A 22,049-nucleotide genomic window follows, 5' to 3' on the forward strand; every position below is an offset into this window, starting at 1 on the left:
ACACATACGACGTGAACTTCCCACATTTTACTGACAACACGTCGGAGTTATTCCCGTCCCGGCAGGAGCTAACCCCTCTAGGGAAACACCTTGACCTTTCATTCAGATGACGTGGTATTATGTAATATGGCGGAATGACCTGGCTTAGAAGCTGCGACAGGTAGGTGGCGTTGTGTGGCGCGGTGGCCAGTTGGTTTAGCTCAAGCTGCAAGCTCCACATCACCGGTTTGGACGAGGTTGTTGCGTGGCACAGAAAAATTGTTTCGTTGATAAAATCCAAATCTGTGGCGGAGTCCGTAACTGGGGTGCTCTGTATTAAACTGAGGAGACGGTCGAGCCGATTAGAATCCTTGGAATTATTCTTCTGTGTGTTTTCCAGATTTTTTGATAATCCGGACTTGCTTTCTTCTTTGCCACCTTCCGATTGCGCGAATATAGACAACAAGCTTCCTACCTCAGTTGTTGGGTGTTCGGGGTCTGACGGGAATGTATCACCCGGGCAACTAGCAATCATAAAATACCCGGATGTTGTACAGACAATATCTCTTCCGGTGTTTCTAATAATAGTTCTGCTCTCTTCCTCAACATCCGGGCATTCGGATTCAAAGTCTTCACAACAGTTTTTGTATACCGCACACATGAGGTCACATGAACATGGTGTCCCTTGCAGTTCCCCGCATTTGTTTTTACACGACAGTATATTATTTGTTTCGCTTATTTGCCAAGTTCTACTTTTCCTAGACAAGTTTTGTTTTTCCGTGTTGTTGGTTGTATTTCTGTGATTACTCCAGTCCCAGGATGAAGTCTTGGTTAAATTGTTGGTTGTATTTGTGTGGTTACTCCAGTCCCAGAGTGAAGTCTTAGTTAAATTGTTGTATGTTGTATGTGTGTGGTTACTCCAGTCCCAGAATAAAGTCTTGGTTAAATTGTTGGTTGTATTTGTGTGGTTACTCCAGTCCCAGAATAAAGTCTTAGTTAAATTGTTGGTTGTATTTGTGTGGTTAATCCAGTCCCAGAGTGAAGTCTTAGTTAAATTGTTGTAGGTTGTATTTGTGTGGTTACTCCAGTCCCAGAGGGCAGTCTTGGTTAAATTGTTGTATGTTGTATTTGTGTAGTTACTCCAGTCCCAGAGTGAAGTTAAATCATGTTCTGTAGAGAACTTTGACGGGTTGACTTGTGATAAATTGCCCGACATAATCGTCGTGAAACTTTGAACTAGTAGAATCACCAGCATACGCATTCTGACGCCAATCTAAAAAATAAATGCAAAAAAAATGCATGCTTAGTATTTCAAATACGTTTAATTGTTTTAATTGGGGTTGGGTGGTAAGTTAATTAAAAACATGCTCCAATAATATAAAAAAACAAACGTAGGGGAAGTGCGGCTTATTAAAAAAAACTATATTGTAAAAAGAAATTTTCAGGTCTGGTGTTCCATATGGCAGGTGGAAAAGATTTCATCTGTTTCGCTCTTTTTTGTTATTTAAAGAAATAGCATGACCTGCATTATGTCCAGCCGCCTTTACTTCTCCAAATCAGTTATCAATCAGGGTTGGCTTTATTAAGGAACGTCTTGCCTACTCATGTCCGTGAACCGAACTCATAACATCATTTACTTCGTAGAACTTAAGTAACCACCTCGGATTTTATAACCAGGTGTTTTAAAAAGCTGTACTGGAATAGTAATCATGGAAAGAAATATGGCTTTGAGATCGTTTCGGTAGGCCTAAGAACCATAAGACACCTACCCTTATATTTTCTACTTTATTAAAATAGAGTCTTATATCATTTTTCGTTAAATTAAAATTAAAAGAAATATAGGCCTGGACTTTAAAATTTTTATTTAATTGTGTTTAACCATATGGAAAACAAATTTAAATACTTGCCTTGTAGAACCGTGTAAAACTTGTTTTGTCATTTGTTGTTTATTCGTGGACAATTTATACGGGTCATTAGAGATAGTATAGGTTTTAAGTTACATAATTATGACACCGGAAATAAAATCTGGAGGTTAATAAGAGTATGACACCGTCAGAATAAAACTATTTTTTTTATTATTTAAATTTTCGAATAATGAGATTTTTACTAACAGTTGATCTTTTTTTTTAGTTCAGTGATATTGTTATTAAAGCAGCTGATTTATCTGTGTTTACTTATCAAAATAATATTGAAATGGGCTTTATGTGCCCAGTGTTTAAAATGTTTGAACTTTTGATCTAGACAGCCCAGATTTGTGATCGTGCATTATAATATACAAAAAAATTTGTTATTTCCATCCAGAGGCGTAGCGAGGGGGGTGCGGACCGCACCGATTGACACCATTTAGGGGGGTGACACCAAGGCAAAAAAAATAGCAAAATATATAGAGAAAAACTTGAGGGGGGTGCAAATCGAAAGTTTGAGGGGGGTGCAAATCGAAAGTTTGAAGGGGGGGTGCAAATCGAAAATTTGAGGGGGTGAAAATCGGAAATTCGAGGAGGGGGTGCAAATCGAAAATGTGAAAGTTTGTCCCCCGGAAGGGTCGCTACGCCTCTGGTGGGGGGGGGGGGGGGGGGGTAACACCATTGAGTGCCGCACCGGGTGACACCCGGCCTCGCTACGTTACTGTTTCCATCCACCAACTATAACGACCAGTTCGTATTTTATATAACTTCTACCCCACTTGATATTTTCGGAGGGCGGTCAACATTTTTCGGGGGGGGGGGGGGCGGACACTAGTAAAATTGTATGTTTACTATATAAATTCCAGACTTTCTTCGAGCGGGCTCCGCACCCCTGAAGAGATGCCTGGTAAAAACTCTGGTCATCAATAAATGACGTCACGCTTTTTTTTGACGATTTTTACCTCCCCCCCCCCCTCTAAAATGACGTCACACCTCAGCCTACAACCACCCTCAAAATTGCGTTAAATTTTTTTAAACAGCTATATTTTACCAAAATCTTGTCTGAACTCTTTCAAAATAGAGTATTTTAATCAATTGTTATTACAATTCATTAAAACAGTTTTCTAATACTCAAAATAACGTCTAAAATTCGTATTCTAACATTGCTTTTTTATAATGCAAAAGTGTGACGTCGCACCATCTTAACCCCTCCCCCCCCCTCCCCCTCATCACACACCGTCACAAAATTGCGGACCCCCCTCCCCCCCTACGAGTGTGACGTCATTTATGGACAGCCATTCATTCAACCAATCCCAAGAACTAAATATTAGAAAATAAAAATGTGCATTAGTACATCATTGTTTTCACTCATTTTTTCCTTGTTTGTTTGTATTTTTCAATAATTCTGCTACTTGATCTAATAATTTAACACTCCAAACTTTTAGTAGTTACGTGTTCTGAATTGGGTGTATAGATTTGTTATTGGTCCTATAATGTATTATGTAGGGGTGATATTGTCATTAGCGTTATTGAGAGTGTGTGGGTCAGGAAGATCCTAGGGGTCATCCATAAATGACGTCACACTCGTAGGGGGGAGGGGGGGTCCGTAATTTTGTGACGATGTGTGATGAGGGGGAGGGGGGGGGGGTCAGATGTTGCGACGTCACATTTTTGCATTATAAAAAAGCAATGTTAGAAAACGAATTTTAGACGTTATTTTGCGTTTTAGATAACTGTTTTAATAAATTGTAATAGTTTAGACAAGATTTTGGAAAAATATCAATGTTTTAAAAAAATTCAACTGCAATTTTGAGGGGGGTTGTAGGTTGAGGTGTGACGTCATTTTAGGGGGGGTCTGGCTTTTTGTGACGAAGTGTGACGGAGGAGAGGGGGGAGGTAAAAATCGTCAAAAAAAGCGTGACGTCATTTATGGATGACCCCCTATTCTTTAGCAAATTGTTTCTAGCCTCTTATGTAGCTGCTCTATACCACCTACGTAACGCATATAAAACAATAGGCCCATTAACAGTGGCGGAACTAGAAAAAAAGGGCCACCCCGCAAAAAAAATTTTTAGGCCCCCCCTCCCCCATATATATATATATATATATATATATATATATATATATATATATATATATATATATATATATATATATATATATATATATATATATATATATATATATATATATATATATATATAATCACAAAATACGAACATAGGATACTCATTGCTGGCCTGTTCGGGATTTGAAAAAAATCAATTAAAAAATTTCAGCATCATGTTATGTGTGTAAGTCGTAAGTGCATTACTGTGTTTTGTGAAAATCAGTTTTAATTAATTACTGATAGGATCCCAATTAAAAAATCACATCTGCCAAAATAATATAAAACATGAAAGCTTTGTATAAGTAATGGTGTCTCGTGTTATGTTTGTTTTTATGTTTTTTTTTTATTTATATTATTATTTTTTTAAATATTGATTTAATACATTGCCTTTTTTATTCATTGTCATTATTTAGTAAATACATATTAAAAATATAATAATTAATAGAATTAATTGCTTTTTAATTTGTTTAGTACAAATCTATTAAAAGGAGCTTATGATCACCCCTATTTGACTATTTTAAAAAAAAGGGAAATAAGTCATGGAAGTGGTTTGAACATTTGTTTATCTTTGATAAGTTTAATGGTAAGAGAAAGACTCGGCTTTCACAGTGGTTTAAAAACAAAGGGAAAAAGAATATACAAGAGCGTGGGGTGGTGTCTATAGAATAAAGATAATCCAACCGCAGCTAATTTTTTACAAAACAACCATCAAGTCAAAAGTGAAAGAAAATTTAATTTTTTTTAACTAAAAAAATGTGTATTATGGTCGGCTCTGGGCCCCTAAATGGCGTGGGCCCCCCCGCATTGCGGGGTCTGGCGGCACTGTAGTTCCGCCCCTGCTACTGCTACGGTGATTTTGTCAGCTGGATTTTTTTTTCTAGTTATCTCTCCTGATTCTAGTTTTTTTTTTTAAAGAAAACAAATCTGGGATCAAGGTTCATTTACTGTTAGATTAGAAGAAACCTCAACATGGCTGGTTTCCTAAGGCTAGGCCATTACTCTGGACTTCAGTCCAAAGCATTTACCAGAGGTATTTTATTAACCAATTGAAAAATTAACAATATAGATTCTTACATGTGTTAAATAGTTTATCATCTGCGCTACAGCCACAAAATGTATTTAATTAATAATTAAACGACTTGTGAATGATTTGGAGACGCGATGGTGACTGATTTTTTTTTTGACAACTTTTTTTTTCAACTCAAAACGTTTGAAAATTTTGTTAAGCACTTTCTAATTCAGAGCAGTTTTTTAATTTCATGCAGAATCTAATAAATATTAAATTCTACATCAATTTTACTATTAGCTAAGTAGGCCTATCTTATTTCTTTTAGCCTTAAATAAATTAATAAATTTAATGTAAGATTTAGAACACTTGAGTCCAAAGTTTGGACTTTGAAACTTGTAACCCCTAGTCATTAGATTAAGGACATGACTATTCATTCCAGATTACGTTATTTAATATTATTTTTCATTATTATGAAAGCTTAGGAGTAAGCCTATTTCACTCATTTGAAACCAACAATGTTACTGTTAGGCCTAATTAATATTAATTTTATAATTTTCAGTCAATAATATTGGCCTACAAACAATTTTATCATTTTAGGCCGGCTTTAGGGGGGCTGTAACAGTTATTATAGATCTAGATCTAACTAATAATTACTAAGACAAACTAAATAGCAATAATAGTATGCTAATGAAAGAAAAAAAGCAGAGCTTTGACTCTCTCTAGATCTAGGTCTTGTATGTTTTTAATAAATTATTAAATTGTTTTTGTTGTTGCTCACAGTTAGCTGAAAGTTTCCAAAATTAAAATAGATCAGTAGACTGCAGACCTATTACTGAAGGCTTAATTAATACTTTAAAAAACCATTGCGCTGACATAGTGAATGCTTTCACCATTGGCATAGCTAAGTAAGTAGGGTGTCACCCAGTACCTTCCCCCCTTCCTCAAACGAACTAGTAGGCCTACATATAGGCCTTTATATTTATATAACCATAAGAAAGAGTGGCAGTACAGGCATTTTATAGACTGTTTGCATTCCACAGTACAAAATATATACAAAATCTTTTTTATGCAAACGTTAAATAAACACTAAATTCATAATGGCTTTTATTCTTGTCTCATTAGGGAATATCATAACCAGGCTGTTGTCTACTTCGTCTGTAATGAACGGTGAGCATTTGAGAAAATAATTTGTCTATTTCTATAGTAAAATTTTTATCAGGTTATCTCATACATTGGCTTTATTTTATTATCTCAGAACGATCTATCCAATTCCAATGTCTACAAGTACAACTAGATATAGTTGTAGTTTATTCCTGTTTTATTGCTTTGTCTTTCAAAATTTTCCAGGAAAGTATGTAAATGTTGAAGTGAAAAAAGATGTAGCCGTTGTTAGATTTGATAACCCTGATGCAAAGGTAAGTGTAAAACAAGATGAGATTTTAAAAATGTCTTTTGTGCATTATGGTTCGACAATATAATATGATATAGAATATGTTACTGTAATGTAATGTAATGCTTTTAGTGTTATAGCCAGGGATGGTAATACAGTAAAAATTAGCTGTGTTCATTGTTTCAAGTAATTTAACTAAAACACCTTTTTAATTTGAAAATTATTCTGTAAATTCAGTTAATTGTATAAATGTTTGCATTTTTTTAAAGGGATAAAATAATTATTAGAAATATATTTACATCTGTAGGTAAATACCTTGTCTGTTGAAATGCAAAGTGAGTTTGAGGATGTAATACAACAAGTAAAGAGCAATGATAGCGTCAAGGCAGCAGTTCTTATCTCGAAGAAACCGGGGTCTTTCATAGCAGGAGCTGACATAAAGTAAATTTTATTACCACTTAATGACAAATATGTTATTTTTTTAAGGCTTCAATCCTTTCAGTCATTTTTATCAAATAATTTAAATTTCTCTCCTACTAGTATGATTGCCAGGTGCAAGACAAAAAAAGAAGTTACGGAGTTGTCGACTAAAGGCCAGGCTGCCTTCCAGAAGATAGCCAGTAGCAAGAAACCATTTGTGGCAGCCATCATGGGAAATTGTCTTGGAGGAGGATGTGAAGTAAGAATTTGTTACATCTCACAATATATTTCTTAGATGTCTTACTCTTGTCTGCTGGTTGTTGATTAATGCTTTACGGAATTGATTAACGAGAATACCAATCAACCAGTTTGACCTAAGCCTGTGAAGCTATGATAAAGCACATGGCTGTAGCTACACTTTTCCAACACACTTTATTTTGGCTGGCTCTCATTAGTTTGGCATGTTTAAGTTGCTAGTTTGTATGATGACCACTTCCAAAAGAGGAACCTCCGCAACTAAACTGACATTGGGCTGATGTACTACTTGCAGTTTCTCTAGTATGGTGTTCTATTAAGATGTGTGGTTAGCCCCATGCTTGACCCACCTCCTTTTTTAACTCAGCTTGGGACTAGCTTTGTCTGAGTTACAAAGCAACCAAGAGATATTTCAAATGTATAAGGACCCTTCAGTAATCACATAAATTAAAAAAGAAAGACTGCAATGGTTTGATTGTCTGGAAAAAATGTCAAGTCAAAAATGGGTCAAAGTGGTGTATGACCAAAACACCAAAGTGGAATGACCAAAAGGCAGCTCTAAACTCAGAGTTGTAGAGACAGACCTCTAATGTTTAGGATCCATGGAAGAAGACAGCAGACAAGTAGTGTAAGAAAGTTGTGAAATAAGCTAAAAAATCCATTTGTGCACTGTAGAGTCACAGTGATGGATGAATGGTATTAACAGGTGCTGAATTGTGTTGTTGGTTTATGCCGAGTAAGAAATAAATGTCACTCATTGCTGATTTGTTTTTAAATATTTCATACTCAATTTGTAGTTAAACAGGAATGCACAAAATAGTAATTTCTTTTGGCTTGTTTTTTGTTTTCATTTCTACATGCAAATTAATGAAGTTATTGCAACTCAATTCACCTAAATTTTTTAAACATTTTTTTCCCTAAAAATTAGTTAGCTCAAGCCTGTCATTATAGAATAGCAGTGAATGACAAAAAGACTGGATTAGGATTACCTGAAGTTATGCTTGGGTTGTTACCTGGTGCAGGTGGAACACAGCGACTCCCTAAACTGGTAATTGGCACATCCTTTACTTAACCATCTCTTTTTTTAATGAAAGGAATATGTATTTTTAAAAACTTTTTACTAAGCGTAATCGAAATAAGAAAATAAACATTCTTTTCTTTAACTTTAATAATTTTCTTTTATACTTTTAGTATTCAAATATGTAAAAGTAAGTGTCAGAACTTGTGTGTATTTTTAAAAAAAAAAATTGGTATTTTATTAATTCTTTCCAATTAGTTCATTCTTGAGTTGACACCCCTCTCTCATGACTAAACCAAACTTAACTTTCTTCCTGGTTGCCTTATGTCACTAATATCTGATGTATAAAAAACAAGTATTATTTGCCCTTTATTAACTTTTTTTCAGAATTGTAAACATTCTAAGTAAACCCCAGCTCACTTGATGTGATGCCACTAACTAGTTATCTCCCCTTTTGTTATTGATTACAGTAACCTCTAATTAAATTTTTAATGACCAATTTAATGTTCTGGCCAAATACCATCACAAATAAGGAGTTATTCATTTTTGTTCAAAAGAATAACAATGACCACTGACAGTAGTCATTAGGCACAGAGAGGGAAATGAGAGCAAAGACTGCTCTTAGACAGACACCACAGAGCAAGATAAAATGACTTAATATCTTAATTACATTGAAAATGAGATAATTTTAAATTGACATTGGAAATGAACTTATGTGGAAAGATTGAAATAGATGACTCTCTTAGAAATGTATCAAAACTGCATTATAGAATTTGACCACAAACTCACAGAAAACTGAGACCTTAAACAAACATGTAAAATTGCCCATGTTTGTTCTAATAATATAATATTTTCTTTTAAAAAATGTCTAGGTATCCGTACCTGATGCATTAGATATGATGCTGACTGGCAAAACAATCAAGCCAAGTAAAGCCAAAAAGATGGGCTTAGTGGACATGACCATAGAACCATTAGGTAAGCCCTTTAACATTCTTGGTTTTTATCTTTCTTTGTTAGATGCTGATTATGGTTTTTAAATCATATCTTTTTTTAATGTTTTCATCCTATATTTTGTTTCAGACTAGATGTTAAAAATCATACTTTTATTTGAACTGTTTTCTAATAGTAAATACAATGTTTTTATCCTATGTTTTCTTTCAGACTAGAAGTTAAAAATCGTACTTTCATTTGAACTTTGTTCTAAATACAATGTGTTGTTTTTTTCTGCAGGCCCTGGATTAGTTGATGCCGACACTACAACCTTAAACTACTTAGAAGACATAGCCATTCAGTCTGCAAGGTAATATTTTCTTTTGATATTACTTACAACTTTTTTTTTTAAATTATGATGCATTTTTAAAAAAGTTTATTTTTCCAAATACCCATAATTAAGTGAAAGTTAATTTTCTTAGAGATTTAGCCAATGGCTCTTTGAAGAGGGCACCCAGGAAGAAAGGACTCCAAGATAGTAAGTTTACTTTCAACTTTTTTGAAAAAAATGTTTTTCTGACTATTAAATACAAGTTTTCTTTTTTTATATAAGTTCAGATTTTCACCCAATATCCTCTTAAGTTATTTGCTTGTTTTGTTCTTTGAGAATAGTAAGGTTCATTTTAAAAGGCCATTGATTAATAGGGTTTGTTTTCCTTTTACAGAGGTTATGGATATCCTCATGAAATACGACTTTGGAAAAAACTTTGTATTTAATAAAGCAAAAGCCCAAGTTATGAAATTATCTAGAGGACTTTATCCAGCCCCGCTTAAAATTCTTGAGGTATGCATGATTATATTGTGGATTAGTTTAGTTTTGTATGGCTGTAGGCTGAGTTAATATTATTTTAATTCAAATGTTAAATACTGAGGTTAAATTAATTTTCTTTAATCAAAACTATTAGTAATTTGTGTAACATTATTTCCATCATGTGATCTATAGGTTGTTAGGACAGGCATTGATAAAGGCCCAGCTGCTGGATTTCCTGCAGAGGCAGAGGTAAATCAGTGATTCTTCTTTCATTTCAGACGTCTTTATTTCATATTTTTAAAATGCTTTTTATGGAAAAGTATTAAGTATTTCTATGAAAGTAAAATAAGTTAGGCATTGACATGTTCGCTTGTCACCATTTAAAAACGTTTTTTTGCAGGGTTTTGGATCTCTTGCAATGACACCAGAATCCAAAGCTTTGATTGGTTTATTCCATGGGCAGACAGCTTGCAAGAAAAACCCATTTGGGAAACCAGAGAAAAAAGTCAAGTAAGTTTTCCCCAACTCTTTTTTTTTATTATTTCTTTTGTCAGAATATTTTTATAACCAAACTTAAATTTTTCATGTTTTTTTTTAAAATAATATATTTAAAGATTAAAAAACATAATAAGGAAAAACTCATGTTAATTTCTAAAAAAAATATTGATTGGTGTAAAATAGAGGCAGTTTCAGATACACTAGATGGGTGACGGATTATTCTCTTTACATATTTCTTTAAAAGGTTTTTACTGCTTCTGACAACATTTCCAAAAAAGGATGTACATATGTTGTCAAATTTTAACTTTCAGCACAATAGGAATTCTAGGAGCAGGTTTGATGGGGGCTGGTATTGCACAGGTTTCTATTGATAAAGGCATGAAGGTAAGCTCTTTATTTGAACTATTTTCCTTTATTTTTTTACAATTTATATCCATAGATATACCTAGAAAGTTTCAGTGTCTCATGAAATGTTTACACTTTATAAAATTGTGCTGGTTTAGGTTCTGCTTAAAGATATGTCTATGGGTGGTCTAGCAAAGGGACAGGATCAGGTGCAAAAAGGACTTGATGGGGCTGTTAAGAGGAAGAAGATTTCAGGGTAGGTCTCAATTTTTATTATTTTAACATTTAATATTGTAAGGATTAAACATTTTAGTAGGCTGATAGGGGATAGGCATGGGTAATGGTAAGGAAATATTTACTTCCATCGAGGCAATATTTTTGTTCCACTGTGCATGCCTATGTTTACAAAACAGCACTACACATGTCCTGGTTTTTCTCATCCTCTATGTTTGTTGTTATTTTTAGTTCATCATCTGAGTATGGATGAATGAAAATACATGCCGCATAAAGATCTGATTGTTCTGTAACATCAATAATTTCCCTAACTAATTAACTAGTAATTAACTTAGCTCGTTTCCAATTACTAATTTTAATTAATGTAAAAAAATAAACAAAGGTCTTGATGGGATGGGTATCAACTGTTTAGATTCACAGACTGCATTTGTTATTAATAATCATTTAATATTATTCAAATTTCATGTTATTAAATAATTTTCCTAAAAGTGAACAAATCACATTTTTAAAAAGTATGCAATAAATATAATCCCAATTGTGACTGGACTCTCACCTCTCAGTTACACATTAGCATAAGAATTAGAGCCTCTTGCAGATCATGCTCATAAATATTGCATGCAGCCTAGCCTAAGGTCTTGGGGAGACTGGGCTGAAAGCATTCCCTTCCACACAGACACCTCGATTTTTAATCAAGTGTAAGTGTTGTACAAACAAACTAAACAGAAAGCATCAGTACATTATGGCTTTACTATGCCTTTAAAGACTTGACTAAATTGAATTCCCCAACTTTTTTTGCTTATAATTTCAACTATGGGAAAGAGTCTCTTTTATCTTACGTAACCTACATTTCTTATTGCCATCACTATGCATAACATGTACCCTTGAATATGTGAATGCTGGGTTTTTTTTATATTAGTTAGCATTTTTTTAAATTCAGCCTACAACTTTATTTAATGCTTTACTTTGGTTTTAATTTTTTTTTCCTTAAGTAAATACATTCAGTCTAAAAATTTATTTTGCTCATAACTTTTCATTGTTAAATTCTTTATTTTCAGTCTGGAGAGAGATGTCATCTTTTCCAACTTGGATGCCACTTTGAATTACGACAGATTCAAGACTTGTGACATGGTAATAGAAGCTGTTTTTGAGGACATCAACATTAAACACAAAGTCATTAAAGAAGTGGAGCAGGTGAGCCTTTGCTTCTTGACGTTTTACTCACGTTCCTACACGTCATAAGTCATTCTAGAATTTCTTGTAAAAAGATTAAGGTCTTAGTATTAGAAAATTACATGTGATAAAAATCAACTTAGTTATTTATAAACAATTGTAATATTTATAAATTATAATAAGGTTGTTATTGGGCATAAGCATTATAATGAGTTAACTTTATTTTTGTTAAATATGTAAGCAATTGTGTAATTGCCTTTTTGATACTGAGGTGAAAATAAATATATTTCTGTAGGTTATAAGACCAGACTGTATATTTGCCTCCAACACTTCAGCACTGCCTATTACACTAGTAGCTCAAGCCAGTGCAAGGCCAGAAAAGGTTTTTTTTATCTTTTCAAAGTTTGATATTATATTTAATTGAAATGTATTAAATCGTTAGATTTTAAAAAAAAAAATTAAAATATATTTATATCGTGTGTGTATATATATATATATATATATATATATATATATATATATATATATATATATACACTAAATTAATGTGTCTCCTTGACACTAGGTAATTGGCATGCACTACTTCTCTCCTGTTGATAAAATGCAACTTCTTGAGATCATCACCACAGAACAAACCTCTAAAGATACAGCAGGTACACTAGTTAATATATGCATGTGCCTCTTTTGTATTAGGTGTTAATACACAATGGGGAAGAAACTGATACCAGTTCTAAATTTAAATAATGAAGATTTACTAACACTTACATTTTTATTTAAATAAACTTCAAATAGCTCTTAAAAGCCAAAAAGATTGCTAACCCTAGTTTCATCACAAATTACTAAAAAAAAAATGTAATGGATTAAATTGGTTTTAAAAAAAATATTTACAACAAATAAAGTCCCATAAATTTATTTTGGCTTTAACGTTGATTGCATTATTGCTAAAATCAGTCTTTTAAAATTCAAATCCTCTTATTTGTGCAAGGTTTTTGTGCAAAAAGTATTTTTATTTTTTGTTTTGAATTCTAATAATAGCCTTTTCTTTTTTAAGCATCTGCTGTTGATGTGGGTTTAAGACAAGGTAAAGTTGTTATCACTGTCAAAGATGGTCCAGGCTTTTATACCACGAGAATACTGGCCCCAATTTTGTCTGAGGCAATTAGGGTGTTACAGGCAAGGATTTTTCCAACTTTGAAATATTCTTTTCTTACTCTGTTTCAAATTTATAAACTCTCTTATTTGTTTTAAGTAGATTCCATTTCTTGGTCTCCAATTACTATAATTACATCCAGCACATTAGAATTAATCACTAATGATAAAAACTATCACTATGTTGTTTTTCTTAACTTTTTTAAATACAAAGAATTGGTTTTTTTTAATCAATCTGTTTTCATTTTAAAAAGATATTATTGCCTTCTACTACTAATAAATTTAAGTGATTTATTTTTTGTTATTTAAGTGCTGACAACTTAAATTGAATTTTCATTTGTTTTTCTAAATAGGAAGGAGTTGCACCTTCAAAGTTAGATTCATTAGCAAAGGATGCAGGGTTTCCTGTGGGTGTTGCTACACTCATTGATGAAGTAGGTGTTGATGTAGCCGCACATGTTGCAGAGGATCTTGGGAAGATTTTTAAAGACAGATTTAAAGGTGGAGATCCAGAGCTGCTCAAAGCCATGGTGTCGAATGGATTTTTAGGTAACTAAATTACACATTCGTTGTATTGTTTTGATGTAAATATTTTCTAAATATTGTATTTATCATGTCTAAAGCTTATTCCCTGCATTTATTAACTCTATACAAATTCTGTATCAATTTTAGGCCGCAAAAGTGGTAAAGGGTGGTTCCAGTATGACGTAGGAAGTAAAAGTAAACCAGAAAATCAAGGGGCTCTTGATCTGCTCAAGAATTTTGCAGTAGCACCTAGTCCAGGGTATGTTACATTTTTGGGGGATTTTGAGGTTTATGAGGTTTAGACTTTTTTAAAATTCTTTTCTTTATTTTTAATTGTATTATTGGAGGAGATTATCTTTAACATAATGAAGAATTACCTGTTAACTCTGAGTTCAGCCTGTTAACATGCACTTTATATTTTAAGCAACAACTTAATATATTAAAATGTAAGCTGCGAAAATCTATTAGGATCTAGAAAATAAATTAAATTGTATTACTTCAACATTTAAAAGCAAAAATTATTTTGTTTTAGATTGACTGATGAAGACATCAAGTACCGTCTCCTGTTCAGATTCATCAATGAAGCCGTTCTTTGCCTTCAGGAAGGAATCCTAGCAAATCCAGTAAATTTAATGATTTGTTTTTATTATTTCTCTCAAAACCAATTTATTTTGTTAAACTGACTTCCAACCAATAACTGAACATTGCCAGAACAATTTAATTCTTAAATATTTTTTTTCTAAATAGGTGGATGGTGATGTTGGGGCAGTATTTGGCCTTGGATTCCCTCCTTTCCTTGGTGGTGAGTGGACATAATTCAATGTTGTTCTAGGCTTTTATTTGATTGGTCATCTCAGTTTGAAAATAATTATTGGCCTCTGGATGTCTTAACTACGTTTGTTAAAGTGGACGTGTGAACCACATTCTCATCTACACCAATAAAAATAATTTTTTTTTTTTTTGCAGGTCCTTTCCGTTATATCGATATCAACGGTGCCAAATCTTTTGTGGATCGCATGAACAGATACCGGGAAATTTTCGGTGTGCCTTTCGAACCCTGCCAGCTCCTTAAAGACTATGCTAAAGACCCTAGCAAAAAATTCCATCAATAAGTTACATTTGACCTACATTAAAATGAACTCTTAGTGTACACAAGTCCTACTACCTGTGATACGTGGGATTAAGTGGCTTGCATTCTGTTTTGTAAATTCCATTGGATTTATTTAATAAGTGTGTGATCTATTTAAATGAAAATGTATTGATTTTGTTTGTGATGTCAAATTTGTGATTTAACTGATACCAGTGTAAACCATATTGGACCATGACAGATGTGTTATACTTTTTTTATGTGATGTGCCATAATGATTTTCATCCTTGGACTGCAATTTAATATAACAATTTGAAAGTTTTCTGTAAAATGTTCATTACATAATTCCCTTCAGTTGAAGTTTTGTAGTTGTTAGTTTTTTAGGTAAATAAATCACAATTAATATTTATTTTTACTAACAGAGGTCTTTTGTACATACTTCATTTCTCTGTTAAAATTATGATGAATGTTGAAAATTATGTATTCACTCATACAAATAAAACAGAACAAATTAAATTGTCATTAAATTTTACCAAATTACTTGAATGAGTTGGTTTGGATAATTTGAACTATAATTAATGGAAAATACATTTTGATGGAAACTTACATGTGAAGACTATTTGGCAAGTAGTGTCAACAACAAAAAAGGCAATTTTTATTTCTATTTATTATATATATGAAGAAAACATTTTAACTCCAAGTTAACATGCATAAACTATTATTCAGATGACAACCAAAAAAAGTACATATAAATTACATAAACAGATAATCTGATATACAAGTATCAGTCACCAGGGAATAAATAAGTGTCATTGTCTTTAATTATTCTAGCAGTTGCTGCCCCGTAATAATCCAAAACATATGAAGATCCATCAGAAGGACCTAGCACCTGTAAACAGAACATTCCATTAACTAATGCAATTAAAAAAGCAATAACTTTTCTATTATTTAGAAAACAGTTAAGTATATCTATAGTTGAGACAAAAAAGCTTCATGAACCATATACAAAATGAAAGAATAACTTACCTGAGTTGCAATTAGTAAAATATCTATTAGTTGCCCTAAAAACATAAAACCCAGTGTGGCAAACTTCAAGAGACCTAAATGCAAACAATTTTACAGAAATCAAACTACTTTTAGCAGGACTATTGCAAAATGAAATAAGGAAACTTAATGCAATAAATATATTTTTTTAATCTACGAATACTTAGGTAAAATAATTAATTTTTGTTTTTAAATGACTGGATAACAATAATCAAATTATCTAATTAAATTAATCTTACCAATAGCTGGGTAGCCTAAGTAAAATCTATCAACACCAAACATTCCTAAAAAAACAGACAGCAGTAATGCAGTTTCAAATGAGTGTCCATTTCTGAAATTACAGGAGTAATTTTTCAGCTACATATTAAAACAAATTAGATGTTCAATAATCAATTATAAACTATACCAAGTTTTCTACTTCAAGAAATAATTATTCTCTTCTTAGCATATCTTACACTTTCATTTAATTAAGTCAAACGAAATATAAAATAACAGTAACTTTTATTATGACAAAGGACATTTTGTCTAAAAGTCTCTTGACAGGTAAAATTAACTGTGTTCCTATACTCTCAATTTTTTACAATGTGAGACATATATCACAGCTAAATAATAACTTACAACTTATAATATACTGACACAAAAAGGTTTTTACTGAGATGAAAAGTACACTACTAACTGAGACTATTTTACTCTATCAAAATTATTTGAAAGTTAATTACTACAAGCCTTTAAGCAAACTACCTATTTTTTAACTCAAACTTACGTCCACTTGCAAGGAACTTCAAGCTGAAACGTAACATTTGTGCTTCCATCACACACAACCTCTGGTGCTGTTTTACATGTGACTGAAAAAATTGAGAATCAAGATTAACTCTGATTTCAACATTAATGCAAACTACACATTTTGGTTACATATTATTTTAAAATGTTGTACACTAGTTTTTAGAGCTGCTAGAATAATGTTATGAAATTATTTATAAATCTCAAATCACCATTTGCCACTTTTTTATCTTTTGAACATCCTCTGGGTTGTTGTGTATCTGGGTCTATCTCAGGCTCTGCACATAAATATCTTTACATACTTTAAAGAAAAATTGCATTAGAAGGATATAAATATAGTGCTATTTACAGCATCAACCTTATTTAGTACCTTATTAATTATTAATGTATTTATAAACGATCTTGAATAACTATTGTTTTATGTTACGATGTATGTTATAGGCATGATGATATCTTAAATAAACTCATGTGGCCTCAAAGTGACCCCTTGAGAGTGTTGAGATGTTTCACCTACAGACAAGAAAACATAGGCAGTCGATAATAAGATAATGCCCTTCTCGCGTCTCGCAATTTCCCAACACCCTATTAGTTATGTTTTGTAGTAGGCCCTATTGAATATTATTCCCAATATTAATCAGTTTTATATTCTGTATTTTTAAAAAGTAAGATCGCTTGCAAGGCACTGCGAAATAATAAAACATTTTACTTAGTTAGGCTCTCTAAGATTTTGTTAAATTAAAAGTAGACAACAGAATTTTTTTTATATAAAGTACAGTCTATTTAAATATAGCTTCTAGAAAGGATACTGTCCAAGTAATAAATCTTTACATTTCTTAGATTCCACTATTTCTTCTGCCAAAGTTTGAAATACGAAAGGGAGTACCACACTAACTGACAACAAAACTGTAACAAACAATCTAAAAAGTGCAGGTAAGTTTCTCTTCATTGTGGTGAGAGTCATATTGATTAGACTGTTCGATATTTACATTTTTTATCAAAAGAGATTGTTGCTGAAACTAGGCAGGTCTGAAGCTAGACCTAATGACCATTGTAAGAAACAGGATCTAAGCCCAAAGATTTAGATCCTCAGTTTTGATTTTACTCATCTAAGCCTAGTGCGATCAAAACATTGAACCGATTCACTTCAACTTTAGATTACGGAAGTTTATTTGCATAAAAAATAGTGCTCCAAAACTTTATAGATAATCTAATACGTTTCTGATTAATACTTTGCAATACGCAAGATAAAAGCCTAGTGCGATCAAAACATTGAACCGATTCACTTCAACTTTAGATTACGGAAGTTTATTTGCATAAAAAATAGTGCTCCAAAACTTTATAGATAATCTAATACGTTTCTGATTAATACTTTGCAATACGCAAGATAAAAGATGACTTACATCATAAAAATTAAAAAATTTTAACCTATTTAATTATAGTATTATTTAACAAAAATAAATAGTTCTATGTATTAAACACTGTCGTATTAATATTAAGCAACTTAAAAACTTGACAGTCAATACCAATAAACAAAACAATAAAACCAATTATGATTGTGAGAAAACCTCTACAATTGACTTTAGCTTTGCTAAAACCTGATGTTGTCTCTCATCCTCACATATTAACGGTAATCATAGTTAAGAAAGCGAGACTGATATATTGTGGGCTTAGATATATCTAGATCTGTACAATGTATCTTTATTATACTATTATTCAGACAAGTGGTCATCCATAAAAATTAAAAGTTCTAGCCTAGCTTAAGCCTTAAGTGCCCTTAAGCTAGGCTGCTAGGGCAAGGTGTCATCAATGTATGATCATATGATATCATCATAAACTAAACTAAACTTAATTCTGTTCATTCATTGTCAGGACGTTATTAGTTATTTGTGTAGATTAAAATTTAAATGCAACAATGTGGTGTCACACTTTCAACCCCCCCCCCCCCCCACTTATTCCTCCACCTATCATACAAAATCCCCCCCCCCCCCCCCCCCCCAAAGTGTGACAGATGGATGATCTCCAATCTGGAGGAATTAAATAACTTGAAGTATTGTTAAGTAAAGTAAGAAGACAAGTCCACACCCTGTCTTCTAGCACTGTGATTACTGCCTGCACTATACTAGTAAATTAGTACACACACTAACAAGTACTTAGACTTTTTAGTAAACTAATAACTGACTTGACTAGGCCTACACATGTCAGTCTAACTTTCTATGAATAATGTTTTTCTAGCAGATATTTTTCAAATGTCATGAAATAGAAGCGTGTTTATTTGTGAATTTCATCTGGGATCATAGAATCCTTTTGGACAATCTTGTATGTCACATCTCAGACACTGCCCATTGTAAGAGCCTTCATCTACCTCTACAACAAACAAAGAGCCTTCATCTCCCTCTACAACAAACATTATCATTGTCCACTATACCTTCCCAAACCAAAATACACAGCAAAGACACCCGATGACATTTTTATTGAATTCTCTGTAACAAGCCACTCATTAATTCCTCAATAGTGAAGTCCCTAAACCATTGCTTTGTTTATGAACAAAGGGTCAGCGTGGTTGAGTCGGTAAAACTCATGGTTGCTAAACCGAAAATTTTTTAGTTTGAACCCTCGGGCAGATGAGGCTCGTTAGCTGGGGACAGCCACTCCTAGGAGAGACAACTCCAAAATCAAACAACTGCTGCCTTGTAGTTTGTTCTTGGTTGGACAAAGGCTATGGAAGCAAATCCAAAAAGAAAAGCAGGCTGAATTCTGAGTCAATGGCCTCTATGGCACATAACCAGTTGACACGTATACTTAATTGTTTTGGAGGGGATCCCATCCAACACAAGAACAAAAAAGAAGTTTAGGAACAGTCTGAAGTTGTGAAGTAGGCAACACCATATAAAAAATCTGTACCTGATAGACTTATTTCCACAAATTATTATGGTTATTCCTTCCTTTAATTTTGTAGCCTAAATAATAAAACTTTCAGTCTTAGTACTAAGTAGACTGGTATTAAGATCATTAGTTACTATTAATCTCTTTTTATAATTGTATTATTCCCTGCAATTAAAATAATCATAATAACTACTAAGAATAGTATTTATTTTCAGATGGAGTGTAATTGAAGTGAAAAAATTGTTTCATTTATTAATATAGGATGAGAAAGAAAAAGAGCAACTTACTATATTTAAGAATCCTTATTTTTTGGACAAATATCACAATTTGTTTATATTTGTTACAGAATGTAAGACAGCTTATATTAGAGAATGGATTTTATTTTATTCTGTCCAGACATCTCCGGATGACCCATGCACAAGCAGAGGAGTTCTATGCTGAACATCGAGGCAAGGCTGGGCTTTTGATTACTCATTTCTACTTATTATTTACAAAAAAAAATTAAATCAGACTAATTTATTTTCTCATTAAGAAATATTATTTCAGTTTTGAGTTTTCAGCATTACCAGAAAAAAAATGTGGGCCTATAATTATACTAAACCGATGTAGCATAAACAGTTGTTTAGAGACAGCTTCTTGGTTATAATCTATAATTTTTTCTTTAAATAGTAGCAAATTCACATTACACAAATGGTCAAAATAATGTATTGCAAACATAAAAAATACAAATCAGTGTACCACTACCACCATACATACAAGGCAGTGTTCAGACACCATTGAATTCTAGTTTTTTCCATCTATAGCAGCTTTGTTATGTTATGCATTCTTGCATTTTACTTTTTTTTTAATTATTATTTTTAAAATAATGCTCTAATGTATGAGCTTATTTATTCAGTTTCCTTTGCTTTTGTGCACCATATATTAAGAACATTTAATTTTATGTCTTCCCACAGGAAAATTTTTCCAAAACAGATTAGTGTCCTTTATGAGCAGGTAAAATTTTTAAAATCATTGCAAGTATAAAATATGGAATTCTACAAAAAAAGTTTACAAAATCTTGATTAAATACTTCATTAAAAGGTACTCTTCAATATAATAAAGTTGTGTTACCCTTTTCGGTATTTGGGTATTTTTGTTGTATAATTAATCAAATATAAAATTTTTATTGATAATTACCATTTTATTGTACATAAGAAGTAAGTCTACAATTTTTTAAACTAAACTAATTTTAAATTAATTTTCTTTAGTGGACCTATCTGGAGTCATGTACTATGTGGTGATGATGCCATTGCCAGATGGAGGAAGCTGATGGGACCCACTAAAGTTCTCAAGTAAAAATATTTTCTATGAACTTACTTTCACATTGCGATATGGCATTTTCTTTTTTTTTTTTTTCAAACATAAAATATCCACATAGTATGATGAGCCTGGGATCTTTATGCCATATCTAAAATTATTTTTAAAACAAGCTAAATTTACTTTAATTACTTTGATTATTTTCCTTCACACATACATTAATAGCTTATTATTTTTTAGATTGCGAGAGCATGTTGAAAGAATATTTAGAATCTTTAGTCATTATCTCATCCCATCAACTAAATTAAAAATAAAATAAACTGAAATTCTTTTTTCTTAATAGTAGAATTGATTATTGTTAAACTTTACAGGACTGTGTTTGAAGATCCCCAAAGCATCCGAGGCCTTTATGGACTTACAGACACAAGAAACTGCACCCACGGCTCTGGTAAAATTATATTCTGAAAATTATCCCTTACAAACTACTTCCATTATTTCGTTAATGAATATTTTTTTACATTGTATTCTGAAAATTATCCCTTACAAACTACTTCCATTATTTCGTTGAAAGTTTTTATTTAATTAATGGAAGAAATAATTTTGTTACTGTTTACTGTTTCAGATTCCAATGAAACAGCGAGGCGAGAAATAAATTTTTTCTTCCCTGAGTTTAACATTGACCAGTGGTTTGAACAACAGCATGATTACTTTTACAAAGACCTGGTAGAGTTTGATGCCTCTGTGTGTCAGCATATATCTATACCAGACTTTAGGACGCAGCAGGACGATGTGATTACATAATAAATACTGAGAGAATATATTTCTGTTCTATAACTTACTTATTTGTTTTTTGTATGCTGCTATCACTTAATTTATTTAAAAGATCATCTTTTCTCTTTTGTGCCCAAGAAATTTGGATACACCACAGAAAACTAGTTTAAAGATATCATACCCAAATTCAGAATTCTGTATTGTTTCGAGAATGATGGGAGTTGTATTTAAACGTCATTATTTTGACAAATTAATTGTGACAGAGGACTAGAACAAAGACTAAATTATTAATGTCTTTAAATTATTTCAGTAATAGTCAGCAGTAGCATCTCACCTTACATTATTTATACGTAATAGCTAAACTTAAAGTTGTATCTTCAATAACAGCATAATGATATATTATTTTTAAAAACCTTCTATTATTAAATCTTTTTTTTTAAT

General features: G+C 32.2%; 3 protein-coding genes across 4 annotated transcripts; 2 read left to right on the plus strand and 1 right to left on the minus strand.

Annotated features, from left to right (window-relative positions):
• Nucleotides 1-4,917: 4,917 nt before the first annotated feature.
• On the plus strand, nucleotides 4,918-15,374 carry LOC131941389 (trifunctional enzyme subunit alpha, mitochondrial). The gene is made up of 23 exons (XM_059300637.1): nucleotides 4,918-5,023; nucleotides 6,125-6,169; nucleotides 6,350-6,417; nucleotides 6,700-6,833; nucleotides 6,933-7,071; nucleotides 7,996-8,115; nucleotides 8,958-9,060; nucleotides 9,316-9,385; nucleotides 9,498-9,553; nucleotides 9,741-9,859; nucleotides 10,019-10,075; nucleotides 10,227-10,336; nucleotides 10,636-10,708; nucleotides 10,828-10,925; nucleotides 11,959-12,094; nucleotides 12,369-12,455; nucleotides 12,639-12,726; nucleotides 13,125-13,246; nucleotides 13,576-13,771; nucleotides 13,895-14,006; nucleotides 14,280-14,370; nucleotides 14,495-14,549; nucleotides 14,714-15,374. The coding sequence occupies exons 1-23, from the start codon at nucleotides 4,963-4,965 to the stop codon at nucleotides 14,857-14,859; spliced, it is 2,286 nt and encodes a 761-aa protein (XP_059156620.1). The 5' UTR covers nucleotides 4,918-4,962; the 3' UTR covers nucleotides 14,860-15,374.
• A 133-nt stretch (nucleotides 15,375-15,507) lies between these two features.
• On the minus strand, nucleotides 15,508-17,928 carry LOC131941398 (TM2 domain-containing protein CG10795). Its single transcript, XM_059300649.1, has 6 exons — nucleotides 17,465-17,928; nucleotides 16,871-16,950; nucleotides 16,642-16,723; nucleotides 16,118-16,209; nucleotides 15,861-15,934; nucleotides 15,508-15,723 (listed from the first exon to the last, which is right to left on the minus strand). The coding sequence occupies exons 1-6, from the start codon at nucleotides 17,617-17,619 to the stop codon at nucleotides 15,619-15,621; spliced, it is 588 nt and encodes a 195-aa protein (XP_059156632.1). The 5' UTR covers nucleotides 17,620-17,928; the 3' UTR covers nucleotides 15,508-15,618.
• Nucleotides 17,929-18,158: 230 nt separating this feature from the next.
• LOC131941418 (nucleoside diphosphate kinase 6) lies at nucleotides 18,159-22,016 on the plus strand. 2 transcript variants are annotated; one of them, XM_059300667.1, is made up of 6 exons: nucleotides 18,159-18,285; nucleotides 19,888-19,990; nucleotides 20,495-20,534; nucleotides 20,789-20,872; nucleotides 21,209-21,285; nucleotides 21,460-22,016. In XM_059300667.1, exons 1-6 carry the CDS (start codon nucleotides 18,208-18,210, stop codon nucleotides 21,636-21,638), a joined length of 561 nt encoding a protein of 186 aa, XP_059156650.1. In that variant the 5' UTR covers nucleotides 18,159-18,207; the 3' UTR covers nucleotides 21,639-22,016. The 2 variants fall into 2 exon arrangements, with proteins under 2 accessions (XP_059156650.1, XP_059156656.1); XM_059300673.1 differs by having other exon boundaries at nucleotides 18,191-18,285; nucleotides 19,938-19,990.
• Nucleotides 22,017-22,049: the final 33 nt, after the last annotated feature.

Source organism: Physella acuta, unplaced genomic scaffold (genome assembly GCF_028476545.2).
Source record: "Physella acuta isolate Inbredline_101_S28 unplaced genomic scaffold, ASM2847654v3 ptg000028l, whole genome shotgun sequence".
Taxonomy (NCBI): Eukaryota; Metazoa; Mollusca; class Gastropoda; family Physidae; genus Physella; species Physella acuta.